The sequence below is a fragment of the Rutidosis leptorrhynchoides genome, chromosome 4, assembly GCF_046630445.1.
Source record: "Rutidosis leptorrhynchoides isolate AG116_Rl617_1_P2 chromosome 4, CSIRO_AGI_Rlap_v1, whole genome shotgun sequence".
Lineage (NCBI taxonomy): Eukaryota > Viridiplantae > Streptophyta > Magnoliopsida > Asterales > Asteraceae > Rutidosis > Rutidosis leptorrhynchoides.
Genome location: NC_092336.1, coordinates 200,748,320 through 200,766,490, shown reverse-complemented (window position 1 = coordinate 200,766,490; position 18,171 = coordinate 200,748,320). Strand labels below are relative to the sequence as shown.

The window sequence follows — 18,171 nt, the reverse complement described above, 5'->3', positions numbered from 1 at the left end:
TTTGTCGGCGCTCATTAAACTCGCAGTGCTTGCTTTGTATGTGCGCCATTGTGTGTGGCGCACAACAATAGCGCCGGTTCCTTGGCACAATTACGTTTTTTGTTTATAGTTAATAATTCGTTGATTACCTAATGTTAGTCGCATGCTAGTCACGTGTGATGCGTGTGCCCGAAGCATGCGAGTATGATCATCATTAATTGTGCTAACTGCTAAGCATAAATAACAAGCAATGGATGAAGCAATTCACTTGGCACTATGTTGCATTCAAGGAAAGTGGTATGTACTGCTTGGAGGAAGATCTTAAACAAACAAAAAAATTATAAAAATAAAATAAACAGTTCACTTTCACTTCCAGCACTAGTTGCACGATCTTGGACGAAGCAGTATGAATCTTCCAAAACCGAAAAACAATTAAAAAAAATTCACATATATCCAGAACCAAATATCGATCTAGACACACATCACTTTGTCAATCTGAGACCTTTATTTTCCTATCTCCCCAGATTTTACATAATGTCTCCATCACACTAGTCAAATAACCTCAACAAACAGTCCAAGAATCAGTTATAGGAGAAAACAAAAAACAGCAATCAAATTGTTTTCCTAGTAAATCATCGACATCAATAGTACTTAAGATACAAGCTATACAACCACTATATCACAATATAAAGCTTTTTCGTTACAGAAAATGGGCCCATTGACTTGAAAGAAAACCAGCATCAGCAAACAAATTTCTTCCCATAAATGAGATTTTTACCATCCTAAATCACTGAAATAAAGACATACGTTAATTGCCACACTTGAATCCACCACAAGCTGAAAGAACTATGATTAGAATCAAGGCGATGATGATTCCAAGAACTATCAATTTTATCTTCATGTTTTGTAACCACATCTTTCGCCGTATCTGCGTACCTTGCGTCCTGAAATCTTGGGCCTGCAAAATAGTATTAAACCACACTCGTGTTTTATGGTCCCATAAAATATATACTCCGTAATACGCAAGCGTCAAACATAGAATACAAGAGACAGCTTCAACCAATTTAATTATTAATGAGTCGACATTAGTTGCCAAGTAGAAAGTCACCAAAGTCTACTTTCTAATTTATATGCATACAACCTCCCAAATCCATTTATTTGACGAATCAGATTATTATTATAGGAATAAAACAAAATAGCAATCATAGACGCATAATGAAAGCAACTATTTTATATAGTAATTACTAACTAAACAATGTTTGAGGGTCAATAAAACCCAACCCAGCCAGATTTTACCTATGTAGCCCCCAACAACTGTAACCTCCCAAACCCTTACGTTCAACTGTTCAGATTCGTATTGTAATAGTAATTGTTTTCTAATTATATTATGCACAATAACTCTGCGGGAGTAATAGAATAAATTAAATAACAAAAAAACACATGTAGGTCAAATAGCCCGAATAACTCTATGGCTAACATATCATCTACTTTTACTATAGTAAAATTCAGTTTGGTAGCATGATGAATGATGATGAAAGAAAAAATGTGCATTTTTTTTAACAGCAGTTTGGGATCACCCGGGGGATTAAACCACCCACGCGATCATCTCCCGCAGTTGCATAACCCGCCCCAACTGTTGCCCTAGAAGAAATCCGGACCAATCTGAATTGATTCACTAACCTGAGAGCGAAGGTTCTCTGTTTTATCAACCAGAAGCTCGATCTTTTCTCCACGGTCAAGAACCTACACATTCAAGATTAAGAACCAAAACAAAGAATTCAATCATGGAACCATAAAAATCTTGCACAAATAGCATGAATTCCAACAGTCAGTTAATCAAGTTTCACCTTCTCAATATTTTCCATCATTACACCCTTGACTTCTGAAACCTGAGCTTTCACCTTAGCAAGCTTGCTGATCTCTTCTGGATGGTCAACACAATACTGCATCTGCTCCTTCAGCTTAGAACTGGTATAAAAGAATTGTATGCAAAGGAATAATAGTTTTAAGAATACAAGATTTAAAGGTTGTAAACAACGGGAACTATATTGAAGTATGAGATTACCCGAATTCTTTGCTCAGACTATTGGCAGATGCTGTTGCCGCTTTTCCCCCTCCATATTTTTTAGTGAAGTCATCCTTGACTCGCTCAAGAAAAGCCATTGGGACCTGTCTGCCAACGGATTCAACGGCCACAACACAGTATGCTTCATAATTCAACAACAAAAAAATAAAACAGAGTTAGTCAACCAATGTTAAGAAAATTGAATGAAGCAAGTTATATTCCCAACAAAACAATCATTAAAACGATAACACACTTTAAAGAAAAGATTTTAGTACATTCGTATAAACTATAAATGCAAAACATGATCAAATTTGAAATCCAATAGTTCACTTAGTTACTGCTAGTAGCTAGCTAATAAGCATTAACTAGTTACAAAGACTTTTGCACAACCTAAGAAATTCAGATCCAAAAGAAACACTATAACCATTATTAGCTTTGCATACTAATTGGTACATTTAAATTTAAATAATAATAATAGCTCGACACTATAACTATCTTCCAATATTACAATATAACTAAAACCTACAATAAGTTCTCATTTCATATAGAATACACAATAAAATTCTAACCAACCTTTTAACGTCCATACATACCGAATCACTAAGCTTACAAGTTCACACCACATAAATACAAAAGTAAAACATACAAAACCACAAGCATCATGTTCATCAACAAAAAAGTAAGATCAAACAAGCAACGGTCCTCATATCAACAATATAATGCCTATTGCTTAGTCAAACTAATCAAACATATATAAATCAAATTAACAAATACTGAAACCTCGAATCATTTAACCAAATTACCTCAAATCTACACACAAATCAACACAATAACACGTAAACTTTTCAAATCAACCAGCATTTATCTTTTCAAAAATCCTACACAATTACATTCTACTTGATCAATTAACATCCACATACAAACTAACCGATTTTATGAGCTTACAGGACCACAAATCACATCAACGTCAAATCAATACATACAGATTCATATACATCAAGCTAGTCAACTCTAAATCTACAATACAAGCATATAAATCACAACATGTATACATATCAAACCTAGAATCACTTAGCTTAACCTAAATAGCAACGAAAACTAAGACAATATCACATTATACATTCAAATCGACAAACAAATACAATCAGATCGTGTAAAAACTGTACAGATCTCGAAATTAGGTCAGATCGGGACTTACTGAATCCATCTTCAACGAGATAATTAAAAGTGTGACCATCGCAATTGTAAGTAAACTTATTGTTTGTTGCCGGAAGCTTCTGGAGACATTGAGCAGCGATGGAAGTGAAATTGCCGGTAAATTCGGTGTATTCGGCGAGAATAACGGTTCCTCTAGCAACGAAACTGTAGATCAACGATTGTTGTCCCATTTCTAACTTTCTCTCGCTATGGTGATTTGTGTGTTTTCTAGAGAGAGAAAGTGGAAATGAGATAGAGTGGGTTGATTTTGGGGGTTATCTGTAGGTGGAAGAAATTTTTGGAATTTGGTTTGAAGAAAGGGTTGTGGGATTTTGGAAATTACGAAAATGCCACGCCGTTTTCGTTGAATTGTACTTCCATGGTTTTGAATTTTTTTTTTTTTTTACAAAAGAATATTTTCAATTTTTAAATTTTAGTTTTTTTATATTCCTGTTAGTTTATATTTTTTTTTTTTAAAGTCTAATTTAATGTTAAAAAATTCTAAACTACAAGTTTAAATTCTTTTGATTAAGAGTTAGACATCTCTGATCTTCAATTTAGATTCTCACTGGAACATTATGTTACTGAAAATTTCCACATGGTAGCCACCTTGTGGTCAATGAGTGAAGTCACGATCTATAGAACCGGATTCAAAGTGACTGTATACACAGATGTTGATCATGATGGTTGTCTTGTCAACCACAATAACACTTCTGGTAGTGTTTAAAATGTTGGGTAGTAAACTAATAGGTTGGTCATCCAATAAACAAAACCATGTTTAACTTTCAACAGCAATATTACTATTGCAAAATTTAGTTCTCATTATGCAAGTTGTTATTTGAGTCAAAGTTTGAAATTTTTGAAAAACTCAAATTGAGACCAGGTAACTATTAAACCATCTCTTCTAGTTACTTATAAGGGTTTTACCAATTCTTGGTTAATTTAGGACTTCGATGATTTGAAGACTTCGATCTTTGTAGCGGCTAGAGAATGGTAGTTCAATTGGTGTGTTTCACGTGTTGGTAGTGTTGGGAAATTACGGCCTCACTAATTCCCACCACCCAGCCCAACAATAATAGTAAAGAAATAAGAACAATACACAACACAAGATTTAACGTGGAAACTCCAAAACAGGAGAAAAATCACCGGCCCCCAAAGAGAGAAATACACTATATCACAAATTGTTACAATGATATAGACGACTCTCTTAAGCCAACTACACTCTCCAAAATATTTAACTAATACAACTCTCAAACAAGGGTAAGAAAGAAAGAAATAATCAAATACTTAAAGTGTATTGATTGTTACGATTTGGAATGAAGACTTGGCCCCTCTTATATAACCAAGTCACTCACCCCTCACATCTTCCTCCCACCTATGTGGGATACACATATCTTCTACTAGCCAAAATAAACCAACAAATCTCCACCTTTTGGATAGAAGAAGATAACCATACTTCCACATTGCGAAGATAACCGACGTAGATGCTTCCTCGACGACAACTTCAAGATCCTCATCTTTATGCCGTTGACATTATCTCTAACCCAAGAAATAAAATTTGCATCTTCATCAAACATTGTCAATACCCGACAATCATTGTCATCACAGACAATCATAACTCTTAACAGAATTATCATACTCCACCATTAAGAGTATAGCACTTAGAATATCACATTCCAAGCATTTCACTTCGGCACATGTTGTTGAACAACCAGCTGAAACTTTATGGTGCAACTTCCCTGTTTGGCTTTCCCAAAAGTCCCATCAGCTACAACATCAGTTTCCACCACACAACCTGCATAAATGCCAAACCAATGCCCATGTGTAATTGTGGAACCGCTAACAAACATCCCTTTCCATGGTGGCGCGGACACACCATGAGGATGACGTGACTTCAGAGGAATTCGTCACTCTCCGTAACAACGGAGACAATGTTAGCGTCTTTGGAGCCATTTACCGGATTAGCTCCACCTGGACAATTAACCCTTACATGCCCAGTCTTCCCGCACTTCCAGCATGTCAGATTCTTTCTAGAGTTTCTCTTCTGCCTATCCGAACACAACACTATCGTATCTCCTGATGACGAGACCACGTTACCTTCCAGTCTTTTCTCCTCGGATAGGAGCTTGCTAGTAACGTCTTCAAACTTCAGAGTTTCTTTTCCATACATCAAAATAGGTTTCATGTGTTCATAAGACGATGACAAAGATAATATCAACCTCAAAGCTTTATCTTCATCATCCACTTTAACTCCAATAGCTTCAAGTTCTGAAACAATACCATTAAGAATACTTAGATGATCTGAAATCTTTGAACCCCCATCCATACGCAGAGTATGAAATTGTTCTTTAAGACACAACCGATTTGAGATGCCCTTGCCCTGGTACAACTGCTCTAGTTTAACCCAAAGCTCATTTGCCGTTGATAACCCGTGCACATTTGCAAGCACGTTCTTTGCAAGACACAAACGAATCGCACTTGCCGCCCTCAAATCCATATCATCCCATTCTTCTTCATCGAACTTCTTGCTAGAATCACTGCCGGGAACAAGGGTGGGTTTACCCTTCAAAGCCTTGTGTAAACCAGACTGAATCAACACATCCTTGACTTGAACCTGCCATAAGCCAAAATTGATCCTCCCATCAAATTTCTCAACATCAAACCTCATTGGACTGAACTTCGACATCGTATCCGTATCCTATAAACAACACTTTCTCTGATTTTGCTCACGTTTCGAATAGCCAAAAGATGTAGCAGGTATCCAGGATCCTTTAAATCGGAAATCCACAACTAGGCCACTAACAAATCCAACTATTACTACGAATCAGAAAAATTATTGTCTAACCAGATACCCTATACGATCAATAGAACTCGTTTCTGATGTGGACGATCCACTCCCGTGGCAACCACAGAGCATACTCCGACTCCTATAACCGAGACCCCCGTCAAACCTGACGCTCTGATACCAGTTGTTGGGAAATTACGGCCTCACTAATTCCCACCACCCAGCCCAACAATAATAGTAAAGAAATAAGAACAATACACAACACAAGATTTAACGTGGAAACTCCAAAACAGGAGAAAAACCACCGGCCCCCAAAGAGAGAAATACACTATATCACAAATTGTTACAATGATATAGACGACTCTCTTAAGCCAACTACACTCTCCAAAATATTTAACTAATACAACTCTCAAACAAGGGTAAGAAAGAAAGAAATAATCAAATACTTAAAGTGTATTGATTGGTGCGATTTGGAATGAAGACTTAGCCCCTCTTATATAACCAAGTCACTCACCCCTCACATCTTCCTCCCACCTATTTGGGATACACATATCTTCTACTAGCCAAAATAAACCAACAGGTAGTTCAATAGGTTGACATCGATCGTTTTGATGCTACAAAGATTCAAGCGGGTTGCTAGTGATTGTTGGTGTATACATTTTAAATAATAGGTTGTAATTGAATCTAGTCAATAGATGTTACAAAGATCATATGATTCATCAAATAGATGCAATGGGGTCTGAAGCATTTGTAACACAATTAGATATTCTTTCTTTTTTAATTTAAAGACTGTTTATTTGCTAAAAAAAACTAGAACACTTGTAGTCAGTTTTGGAGTGTTTAAGTGCCACTCAATTTTACTATATTCATATTGGCATAAATATGACGTTCGAGTTGTAGGTTAGTCATAGCTCACGTCCTTGGTCAATAAAAGTTCTCTTATGTCGAGCTTTAGCCTATCATCTCACCTACATCTCTGGGTCAACCACTTCTCTTTACGCCTTCAATTGTGTGGGCCTCTACTTTACTAACTGATGATATAAGTGTTCGTCTCCTTACATGATCAAACAATCAAAGTTGTCCATTTATCGGCTTGTTGGTGATGCTCACGATTTTAAGGTTCTCTCTAAAAACTCCATTTGATATACCTCACGTCCATATCATCATTTATGTCATTCCATCCTCCTCATTTTTGTCTTAGTCACTTGACAACACACTTACCCGTACAACATAAATGATCTAATTACAACTTTGAAGAATTCCTCTTTCAGTTTAAAAGGTATTGTTTTGTCGCACATGACTCATGTCACTACTCACCACTATAGTCATCATACTATTATACAATGGCAGATTTGTGGAGCACATATCATAAGTATCTAAAAGAATCTTGTGTGTGAAGTTTGGTCTCATGTAGATGTTCATTATATCATGGTTTGTGTTCATTCCTGTCCAAATTTCGCTTAAATATTCTATTTATAGAAAAATGTTAAATTTGTATTACAAATTTATAATCATAATAATAATAATAATAATTAAAAAAAATCAATATAGAGTGGGGGCTCATTTTTTTTATGACAACGTTATTTTTTATTCACTTTTTTTTTTTCAAACTACTAATGTGGTGTTGTATAGCAGTTCTTTAGTCTATAAGGACCACTTAGTTATTTTGGATGATGTCTTTATTATATGTTGTAACAACTAACAAGGTGTTTTTATCATTTGTTGTAACAAGGTGTTTAAATTCGTTAACATTGCATATTTGCATTGCAATTGTTTTTTTTTTTTTGAAAAGCATAGTATATTATATATGTAATGAAATATACAGAGATTATGGGATATGCTTAAGATTAGCCAATTACCCATGACACAAATGATACAAATGACTACAAATGACTACAAATTGTTGAAATACAAACACGTGAAAGAAATATGGACAAAAGCTCAACCCGGATCTCTATTGTTTACTTGCGGGAAGCACAACGAACTCGGATGTAGAAGCCATTGGTGCCAATCAATCGATTTAATCCTCGAACGGCTAATGATCCATTCAAAAGTCTTGATCTGAATTTCGCTTATAACTCTCGGAGGTGCCCAACAATCATCTTTGAACGTTTGTTGGTTTCTATTTTTCCAAATGAAATGTCCCGTGGTCCACACTATTACTTGCCATATTTTCTTTTTAAACCCGGAGGACCCAATATAACCGTCCCCTTTAAGAATGTTGTCGATGTTATCATTCAACGGGAAGGATAAACCCCACCACTTATACACACCTAGCCAAATATCCTTTGCGAACTTACATGATAATAGGGCATGATCGACCGTCTCAACAACTTCGTTACACATGGGACAATTTAATGAGTCAAGGATCATACCTTTTTTGACTAACTCATCCCTAACCGGAATCCTTTTTCTCAAGGCTCGCCAAATGAAAATTCCCACCTTTTGAGGTATTATGTTGTTCCTGAGTGTTTCGGTAGCAGACCCATCATTTTGTAGAATCAATTCATCAAGTTTTTTTGCGATAATATTGGTACAAAAGACGTTTTTACCCGAGACTTTGCACTTCCACAATCTAGGACCGGTACCGAGTGATGAGTCCCCTTCGACTGCAGCTGTTAACAGGGAGAATTCCCCTAGTAATCTGCCCGAAAGTTGCCTCCTCCATTGCCACATGAACGACCATTTTCCTTCCTCAACAACCACTCTTTCGTTAACCGTCACTTCTGGCTTCGATTCTAATCTGTATAACCTTTTGAATCTATCTTTAAGCCTCATATTCCCAACCCAAATATCCTCCCAAAACAGCGTGTCTCGACCCTCCCCAATGTTCGTCTCGAAAAAGTAGTTCACATCGACGCCTAGCTTGGATAAATCCTTGTTGATCTTCACAATATTGCTCCAAACTGAAGAATGTTTACAGGTAAAGGTGTTAGAATCACAACCCAACCCCCCGTCCCGCCCGTAGATGCTTTTAATGACTCTTGACCAAAGTGAATTATTTTCATTATTGAATCAATGTAATCACACATCCATTGTACTTGTGTTGTTTGCATTGCAATTGTAATCATCAATATTCTACAAATCCATTGTACTATAAACACACATCAATACAGTGACTTGAGAACCATTCCATGAAATCCAAGAAACTGTGGTCCATGAACAAAAGTGGCCCAACATCCGTCTCAAGTACAATAAATATGAATTTAAATCCTCGTGATTTATGAACCATTCCATCCGCAAACAACACAAGTCCTTCATCTTTTTCCCCATTTTTTTTTATTTTTTTATTTTTTTATTTTTTACTAAAATGACTACATCAATATCTTCACCAATTGCATATTCTCGTGTTCCATCAAATTCCCAAATCAATAAAACTTCAAAGTCATCATCTTGTTCAGTAATTTGCCTCAAATCCTCTAAAAATTATGGGGAAAGATTGGTAGGTGTGTTTTCGGAGAAGAATTTGGTTCGTTCAAAACATGGTTTTAGGTGTAACAGTAGCAGCTCTCCTGGTGACCCTGCTCCAGGTATGAAATTTTATGAGGGTTTTGACTTTTGTGTTTTATTTAATTTTGACTTATTGGTATTGACTTTGACCCTATTGTATACCTATTTGTTGTATTGAATTAGACTTTGGGATGGTTTGGGTTGTATTCTTTAAAATTAATTTATTGGTTTGTTAATTATTTGTTGATTTCTTATGTAATGGTTGTTTTTGATTCTTTGATCAAGAAGTTGGTTATGGAGTATGGACTCTGGCAGTGTAATTGTGCATAGATACACATGTTGACTTTTTTTAGTCAAATTCATATTGGGTTTATATAACTTAATTAATATATTTATACCAAATACGTGAAAGGAACTGTTAAATGGGGGTTTTGGATGAGAATTTTCACAATTCAATGTATATTCAATGCATACTTTCGCCAAGTAGTGAATGTAGAATGTTCAACCATGGTAAAGAAAGTGTCTTGGATTTAACTAGAACGATAAACTTTTTTCAAACTTAAATATACTAGGAAGAACTTTAAGGTACCTTAGTTTATTTTGTAAATACCTTTATTTCTAGTTTACACAAAACCATGTTGCGTGATTATATGATGTTTGTTTTATGTACACCATGTTGCGTGATTATATGATGTTTGGTTTATGTTACCCAAACCGACCCAACCTGACCCGTTTATGTAACAAAGACTGCTTAAACATGAAGAACTGATATTTATTTACAGAAAATGAAAGTAAACAAGTTTTGGATGCGTTTTTCTTGGGGAAGGCTTTTGCAGAAGCACTAAATGAACGCATCGAATCAACTGTTGGTGAGTTCCTGAGTACAGTTGGCCGGTTGCAAGCTGAACAACAAAAACAAGTACTAGAGTTTCAGGTATCTGAAATACATATTATCTGTTCATTTAAATTTAGAATTTAAAATATATATTATGTTAATATGTTATTATATTATATATATTTTCATTCAGTATATACATATATATTAGTATATGTTTATTTGAACTAGTACTGCATATGTGTTGTGTTTTCATTCAAGATAAATTACAGAGTACTATGATACTCCCCTTCGTCCCAATTTGATAGTCCAATATTCCTTTTTGGGCTATCCCAAATTAACAGTTCACTTCTATAAAAAGATAAGAATAATGAGGTAAAGTTCTTTTATACCCTTACTTTTTGCGTGTAAAATAAAAATGTAGGTAAAAAGTAAAGTAAAATTGTAAAGTTTACAAAAATTATAGTGTGATCATGACATTTCTTAACCAATGCTTTTTGTTTGGAGACTATTAAGTTGAGACCATTGTTATAAACGGCGTTCGCTGCGTCCGTTGCGGCGTTTTGGTGAGTAAACCGTTTCGACCCCGTCCCGTTCTCTTATAAGCCGGTCAAATTCAGGTCAAATGCAGGAAAAATTGGGTCAACGCCGGTCAAAAGTCAGAAATTCTGTTAAAATCGGTCATAAGTCGGTCAAATCAATCAAAATTGACTTAGTTTGGTATTTCATTTTGTATTATATTAACGCTCATAGCAATTACAGGTACAAACTTGTCAACGAAGGTTTTTAGCTCTAAAATATGTGTAAATGTATATTTATATATATAAAGGTCAACATCCGTTTCGACCCCGTCTCGGCCCCTTTTTTCCGTTGCGACGTTTCGAGGTCGCTACTGTTTCGGCCCCGTCTCGCGTCTTTTTCAACCTTGGTTGAGACTGAGGGAGTGTTAGATTATATAGCTAACTTAAAAGCTTCAGTAAAATTAACAAAATTCTCAAATATGATTGTATAAATACTAAACCTTGTAGTTGAAAGATGGAAGTCAGCCATTTAGCTAAATTTTGGAAATTTGGAAAACAATTGGTGTTATTAACTTATGATATATTTCAAACATGTAAATTATTTTGAAAATATGTAATATTAATGTGAAAATACATATGAAAGATGGAAATTTTGGAGCATTTTTATATAAATATACGGTGTAAATCTGTTTTATTACTGATATGCAGGATGAAGTGCTAGAAAGAGCTAAGAAGGCCAAAGAGAAAGCAGCACGCGAAGCTTTGGAAGCACAAGGCCGTGTTCCAAACTACGCTGCTACGAATACTATAAATGTTTCTGCAGCCGTTGATGAACCCAAAGTCGGTTCGTCGCTGACTAGCTCGGGTTCAGAAGATGAGAGCACGAATAATGGCAGCACGGACCCACCTTTAGAAATATCGATAGATGATTGAGATAAACTGTGAATCAAATATGTGTTATTGACTGGCAATGGTTGGGTTTTTGGTATTTGGATACTAGTTTAGGCGTTGTCAAAATTAAGCGATTACCCCATTATATGTTGAGTTTATAATATATAATTGTGTATACATGTTAAAGATAATTTTGAACTCCATTAGAGGGATTTATAAAGGTACTTCATAAATATTTTTCAGCAACTTCGAGATTGTCTTCCATCAAATTCGATGCTGTTTTTGTAGTTAACTTTGTGCTGTTTTTGTAGTTAACATGGTGCTGTTTTTTCAGCCTAATTGCCACTGTTTATCAGACTAATTGATCCTGTATTATAGCGCCATTAATTATACCATCCATTTTCAGCCTTTATGCTGCTGTTTTTCAGGCCATTTTGCTGATGTTTTTTACTCATTGAGCTGCTGTCTTTGTAGCTAATTTGCTTCTCTATCTAAATATTACTATATTTTTATGAATGGATTAATGTTATGAAGTATGTTTGCATGTTTGCATTTGAGTATTTAAATTTTCAGATTTTTATCTATATTTCCCGGTATTTGAATGACCTAATATTCATCCAAAAGTTTTGGATACTCTAAAGTTGGAAAATCAGAAATGTTAGATACAGGTTTTGAGTAGTAAAATCATGTAACCAGACTTTCAAATACTCGTAAATGAACAATCTTCTTATTCTATTATATACAAGTACAAAGTAGATTATTCGTAAATGACATTTTTTATTAACATGCCGCTTTGAGAACCGATTAATCCATTCATAACAAAAAGGATAAATTAAATGGATCGTACAATTTTCACCAATCCACAACAAATATTCGTAAGTTGAACTCCAGAGATTACACAAATCAAGCAACTTTTCTACAAATTATCAAAATATTGCCTGAATTTTTCCAAAACCAAACAACAAACTTCACCTGCGTTACTTTGCAGATTCATTGTGATCGACGTCAATCTTGTTTTCATTTTTGTCAACCGAACCATCATCCTGATCATCATTATCATCATCATCATCAGCTACCTCAACAACATCCATGTCAGTCGATCCTTTCTTCAAATAATCCACCTTGAAGTCATAATCACCATCAATTGGCTCATCTTCTTCTTCCATTGCAGCAGACTCGGTATCTTCTTTCCTTCTCTTTTTTTCTGCTTTCTTTTGCTTGCTTTTCAAAACCCCTTCAGCTGCATTAAGTTTCTCGTTTTGTTGACTAGTTGACTTATTAACCTTGGTTTCTGGTGCATCTTTGTCTTCTGCCATAGCTTCATCTTCTTCATTCTCCGTGTTGCTTTCATCAGGAGCTGTTTCTGGTTCTTTATCATCCTGTAGAAGCAAGAATTCATAAAGTTAAGAACAAAAATTCGTGATAAATGTTTAATTAAATAGATATGTGAATAACACCTTGATACTTGGTGAAAAAAAACAGAACGAACCTCAAGCATGGACTCGTCTAAAACAACAGGTTCCATTGGTGGTATCTCAACGGGATTTAATTCGTTTACAGATTTGAGGCTGCCAATATACGACGATTCAGTGCCATAAACTTCATGCACGTTGAACTCAATTCCTAGTTTCGATACAATTTTTGCCTCCATAGCCTCTCCTTCGTTCCTAACTGGAGGCATTGTGTAGTATTGAATTTTACCTGCAACAAAGGTGAAAATAAGCACGCTTGAGTGGCTTTCTATATCTTTCTTTCATTTTTTAATATTTTTTATTTCTTTTGTTACAGGAAAAGCATATACAAGTCTTTCACCATTGCTATTTATGCAAACTAAAAGTAAGGTTGCAAAAAATCACTACTCGAAGAGTACTCAGTCAGGACTTTTTAGGGAGTACTCGGCTGTTGACCAAGTTTGACTTGGACCGATTTTGACCGAATTTTGACCAATTTTGACTGATATTCGGAGCAATCCCGAGTTTTAACTGATTTTCTGAGTAATCCCGAGTTTGACCAATTGTGACCGAGTAATCAAAAAACGAGAAATTCCAAGTTGTGCAACACTGACTAACAGAAAACTAATGAAAGTCATTAAAATGCATATGTTTTCAAATAGATAAAAATTGTGCTAGTACAAACCTTCATTCCAATCCTGCAATACGGTTCGTGCAGCGGCATCAGTGTCCAAAAAGCCACCTTTTTTGAGCTTGCCTCTTACAGAGGCTACTTTAGAAAGAAAGTCATCAACAGAAGCAAACGTAGGAATCTTGTATAACGCTACCAACATTTCTTTGGGACATAACTCGAGGATTTCCATCACTGTAGTTCACATATAAAAAACATTTAGTGACAATTAAAGTTAAATCGATCACTTATTAGGCTGAGTAACTGCTCAAAATGGGTACAGTTCATAACAGAAATCTACACGTTTAAGTGGTTGGATCAGATTGGCCTAACTCATTGAAAAACTAATTAGAATACACTTTAGGAGACTTTCAATATTTCCTTAATAGTTAGTTTAAACTACTAACCCAGTTTGACCCAACATATAGAAAAGTCCCAATATACGTATATAACCCATTATCTTTTAGATGGGTTCAAATTGTGACACTGAATGAATATTAACACAACTGAGTTTTCTTGGATAGTTTCAATTACCTGAAGAAACAGGATCCACAAGTTTCTCAATTTTTAAGCAATTTCTAAGAGCTGCAACAGCATCGTTCTCCCCAGATTTAAGCATCACAACACCAGGGCAATCTAGTAATTTAACATCTTTGTCCAACTGAACTTGTTGCATGGTTCTCGTGAGACCAGGTGTCGCTCCAACATTGACAGCATGACATCTCTTCAAACTATTAATTAAACTGCTCTTGCCTACGTTAGGAAGACCAACTACACCCACGGTAATCGATTTTTTAACCTGCAATAAAAGCATACTATCAATATTAGATTCAGAAGTTAACCATAAAGATAGCCATATTAACTCGACGTATGAAAACGTGTTAACTTATGCCAAAGTTAGTTAATAATGGGTCACATAGATCGAAATAGTATAATGGGTTAAAAGTTTCATACATGGGTTAAAAGTCTCATGCAGTGTACATAAATGCTTACATCTTACTAAATCATTTTATTCAGAAATAATGTAGTACTGTATAATATATATTTTTTAATAGAACAATATTGTAATCATGTAAGTATAATATATCCACTATTAGTAGAAGTGATAAAAATTTGGAGAAACCTCGCCTACTTTAGAAGTTAAAATTTTTTTGACACAAACCAAATTTTTTGACACAAACCACTTTGACCATTACAAAACCCAACCGGTTGCACCTCCAGTTGACACCACCTAACAAACCACATGAGGAGTTTACATGGACTCTTTTGACGAACAGGCAACATAAAAAATGTGTGCAAGTCAAAATAAGGTTAAACCAAATTGGCACTTTCTGCATGCAAAATTATCAATTTTGGAAAATATATGTGATATCTTACTTGTTAAATCTTAATACACAAATAGTACTATTGCAATGTTAATCTTAACTTTTATTATGGAATAGCTAAAAGGTTACAATTAAGAATACACTAAGGAGAAGTTCCTATACATTCAGTCCCTTTGATCTATATCCTTTAAGCCAACTTTATACTATTATTATGTCAATCGTTGGAGATAAATCAAATATAACCTAAATTACCCATTTATAAGCAAAGTAAATGGGTCAAAGGTGTCACGTTTTTTAAGAAAAGGTAAAAACGTTAAAAACTTCGCTACCTCGTGACTTCTAGAGTAATTCTTCAGTAGCTTTAGAAGAGTTTCTGCACCTAGACAGTCGCTTGTCTGCAAAAAATTGCTGTTCTTTTTTGCGGTCTTTAAGGATTTCCATCCCAGATTAGTCTTTTGTTTTTGAGTGCTACACTTAAAAGCAACTGCTGGTAACTCCTCCCTAAGATACTTGAGCCACTTTTCAGCAGCTTCACGAGGGACGAGATCTATATCCATATTTCAACAAAACATACACGAGAAAGAAAGAAAAAAAAAGTCATAATAAGTCGATCATACAAGATTTGCGTTTTAGAATTGATTATGTGATATTCAGTGTTGTAAACAGCGGCCGTCTCGGCCGACTAGTCAGTTTGGTGACTAGCCCGTCCCATTTCGCACAAAAACGTTTAATTAGTCGGTCAACGCTAAAACAGTAAAAGGTGAGGTCAAAGTCAGTCAAAGTCGGTCTGAGTGAGTCTGCCTGAGTCGGTCAAAGTTAATGTTGGTTTTAAGTTAGGTCAAAATTCAAAAAAATTCTATCCTCAGATTTTGAATAATTAGAGTTGTAGATAGTGTCTGGATATGCATTTTCTGTTTGAAGTTGTACAATCAGATAACTAGTTGTTTAAGTGAAATAAGAGCTAAATGGCAGTAAGAGGATCTCAAAATCAGGTTGTAAAAATGGCAACTAATTATCTTTACTCTTTGATAATCAGGTTTGTTGCAGCTGATTAGTAACTGATAATTTGACCCCTAAATAAGCAAATAGCCAAAAGAGGTTTATTAAAAATATCAAAACAGCAGAAAACATATAAATTACCTATCTTGTTGAGAAGCAACACAAGATTCTTTTCAGGACCAGCTTTTAATACCATCTTTTCCATATCAATACATCGGGTACCAATAGGATCCCGAGCATCAAGAACTTCCAGAATGACATCTGAAGCTTCAATAACTTTGGCCAATTCCTTGTAAAACAGCCTCTCTGACCATTTCCAAAAAAAAAAAAAAAAAACAAAATCTTTAATAATCACAACAACCAGATATGCATATGAGTAAGAAAGAATGGTAAAAGTGTTAAAAAAACATCATACCTGGGGTATTACTTGAATTATCAGTAACTTTTTTACGACCAAACTCCTGTTCTTTGGCAGAAACCTGCTCGGCCAGATCCGTGATATCGTCCCCATCGTCCTCCAATAGACCTAACTTCCTCTTTTTAGCCTGAAGAAACATATAGTGTCATTTCAAACTAAAGGCTAGTAGCAAAACACGTTAAGAATCTATAAATTTCTCAAACAAATTTAGTGCCCAAAGAACCAAAATAGCACCAAATTTTATGTGATTGAGAGCTAGTCCCACTGCCCCTAAAGATACAATCTTTCTTTATCAATTAGAACGTTTTCAACTCGTTGCCACTTAACGTGCTACTTTTTAAATAATGTAATTCCTCTTATTTTCTTGATAGTACATAATCAAATGTACAGTTTTTTTAAACTTACAAGGCCCTAAGGGTTTTAACTTCTTGATTAAATCTAAGCATTATCAGTTGCTATAGTTTTACATTGAAAAATAAAATGAAGGACTATAAAGCAACATAAGTATCTCAATCAAATAAAAACAGAATTAGAACCATATGGCATATGCTACACAACTATCAAATAAAAGCGATTTACCCTCTCTTTACGAGCAGCTTTTTTCTGCTCGATTTCTTCAAGCGCCTTAGTACGTCGAGCTTCGAGTGCCTTAAGCTCTTGTTCCTTAAAAGGCCAATCATTAGGAATCCCTGGATCCTTCTCAACCTTTGTTCTTTTATTCAACCCGAGTTTTTTCGCCTCTTTTGCCTTCTTCTTATGATGCTCCTTCACCTTCTTAATTACTTTATGCTTCTGTTTTAATGTTACTCTTTTACTTTTACTCTCTGAACAATTATACACAATTAACAGTCATACATGAATCATGATTGCAATCAAATTCAAATGAAAAGATACAATCACATCATATAGAAAGATATATAGACGAACACGAATGTGTAGGAGCTAATATACTGTTCGGACAGATATGAACAATTAAATTGATAGGATGAAATCCATAAATTGAATTTGAACATGAAGATATATATATGTATGTATATGGATATAAATTAGCTTACTTTTACTTCTTTTCGGCATGTTTGAATGGTGAGTGTGCGGTTGAGTTGAGTTGCAGACGGAAGGAGGAAAGGGGTTATGACATAAGAATTAGGGTTTTTGAAGAAAAAGGAGGCGCCGAATATACTGTCAATTAAGTTTATTTCTTTATTATTAAATTAAATTTAATTTAATAATAATAAACTATAAACTAGTTAAATTAAAACATTCTAAATCAATAGTTTGTATTAGCTAAGAGGTTAGACGTATAAAGTTGCAAATAATGTAACTTTTTAATGTTTTTCTCAATTTTTCGGTATAATTTTCCACATATTTGATAACGTTATTAATTTTTTGTGATGGCCATGAATTGTGAATAATGTCATTACTTGTGTGTTGTGATAACTACAAATTTTTCATATTTATATATCATGTTCATAAATAATGCTTTAACTTGCATTTTCAATAATCTTTTGGGTGGTTGATTAGTTGAGTGATTGAGAATCTTTAAAAGTAGTTCAGATTCAATCTCCACCAACTTCACTTTGAATCC

The 18,171-nt window shown here is 34.8% G+C and overlaps 4 protein-coding genes across 4 annotated transcripts; 1 reads left to right on the top strand and 3 right to left on the bottom strand.

Moving 5' to 3' along the window:
• Positions 1-367: 367 nt before the first annotated feature.
• LOC139843235 (vesicle-associated membrane protein 722-like) lies at positions 368-3,516 on the bottom strand. Its single transcript, XM_071833303.1, has 5 exons — positions 3,243-3,516; positions 2,045-2,186; positions 1,827-1,947; positions 1,660-1,722; positions 368-937 (listed from the first exon to the last, which is right to left on the bottom strand). The coding sequence occupies exons 1-5, from the start codon at positions 3,430-3,432 to the stop codon at positions 788-790; spliced, it is 666 nt and encodes a 221-aa protein (XP_071689404.1). The 5' UTR covers positions 3,433-3,516; the 3' UTR covers positions 368-787.
• A 4,451-nt stretch (positions 3,517-7,967) lies between these two features.
• LOC139841341 (uncharacterized) lies at positions 7,968-8,804 on the bottom strand. Its single transcript, XM_071831563.1, has one exon. The coding sequence runs from the start codon at positions 8,802-8,804 to the stop codon at positions 7,968-7,970; it is 837 nt and encodes a 278-aa protein (XP_071687664.1).
• A 317-nt stretch (positions 8,805-9,121) lies between these two features.
• LOC139843429 (uncharacterized) lies at positions 9,122-11,969 on the top strand. The gene is made up of 3 exons (XM_071833508.1): positions 9,122-9,556; positions 10,259-10,410; positions 11,541-11,969. The coding sequence occupies exons 1-3, from the start codon at positions 9,250-9,252 to the stop codon at positions 11,763-11,765; spliced, it is 684 nt and encodes a 227-aa protein (XP_071689609.1). The 5' UTR covers positions 9,122-9,249; the 3' UTR covers positions 11,766-11,969.
• Positions 11,970-12,491: 522 nt separating this feature from the next.
• Positions 12,492-17,739, bottom strand: LOC139843234 (guanine nucleotide-binding protein-like NSN1). Its single transcript, XM_071833302.1, has 9 exons — positions 17,642-17,739; positions 17,166-17,410; positions 16,584-16,713; positions 16,310-16,474; positions 15,499-15,716; positions 14,379-14,643; positions 13,860-14,039; positions 13,213-13,424; positions 12,492-13,102 (listed from the first exon to the last, which is right to left on the bottom strand). Exons 1-9 carry the CDS (start codon positions 17,658-17,660, stop codon positions 12,701-12,703), a joined length of 1,836 nt encoding a protein of 611 aa, XP_071689403.1. The 5' UTR covers positions 17,661-17,739; the 3' UTR covers positions 12,492-12,700.
• Between the last annotated feature and the right edge of the window lie 432 nt (positions 17,740-18,171).